The following is a 490-nucleotide window of genomic DNA, read 5'->3' on the forward strand; positions in this document are numbered from 1 at the left end:
AGTCAAATGCCCTGCTAAGCAATATAAATGGTGGTATTCCATTTACGGCAAGGCCCCTTCCATGGCCTTTGAGTCCACGAGGCATCACGCAAAATACTCTCTCCCACAGCCTCGGCTGAGGGCAAGTAAAACCTGGGCCATTCTTCCTTCATGAATTAATTTCCTCTGATAGTCCCAGCACTCCATTGCTCTTCTGCTGCGTTTCAGGAATGCAAACACATCGATCATAAAAGTATCAGGCAGTCTCCACAGATTGGACAAGAGACACTTAAATAGCACAAAATGCAATTTAGTCCATTGACTCGGCAGAGGGGAGCGGGGATGCTTCTCACGGCGTGGCGGGGGCCTGCCTGCCTTCGGGTCTCATTTCCTGTTGTTGTCACTGTCAGTGCCATTCCTATCAGCCTCTTCAGTTTTCACAGAGCTCCCATCCCCTGGCTTGTTTTTGTTCTGTGTTTCTTCCAGATACTGCTGGACAGCCTTGAGCACC

The 490-nt window shown here is 49.6% G+C and overlaps 1 protein-coding gene across 1 annotated transcript; it reads right to left on the reverse strand.

Moving 5' to 3' along the window:
- Positions 1 to 363: 363 nt before the first annotated feature.
- Positions 364 to 486, reverse strand: LOC103069882 (A-kinase anchor protein 7 isoforms alpha and beta-like; the record flags this gene model as incomplete). The annotated part of the gene is made up of 1 exon (XM_082931400.1): positions 364 to 486. A coding segment is annotated over one exon (123 nt), but the record flags the coding sequence as incomplete, so codon positions are not given.
- Between the last annotated feature and the right edge of the window lie 4 nt (positions 487 to 490).

Source organism: Lipotes vexillifer, unplaced genomic scaffold (assembly GCF_000442215.2).
Source record: "Lipotes vexillifer unplaced genomic scaffold, Lipotes_vexillifer_v1.1 C26684116, whole genome shotgun sequence".
NCBI classification, from domain to species: Eukaryota; Metazoa; Chordata; class Mammalia; order Artiodactyla; family Lipotidae; genus Lipotes; species Lipotes vexillifer.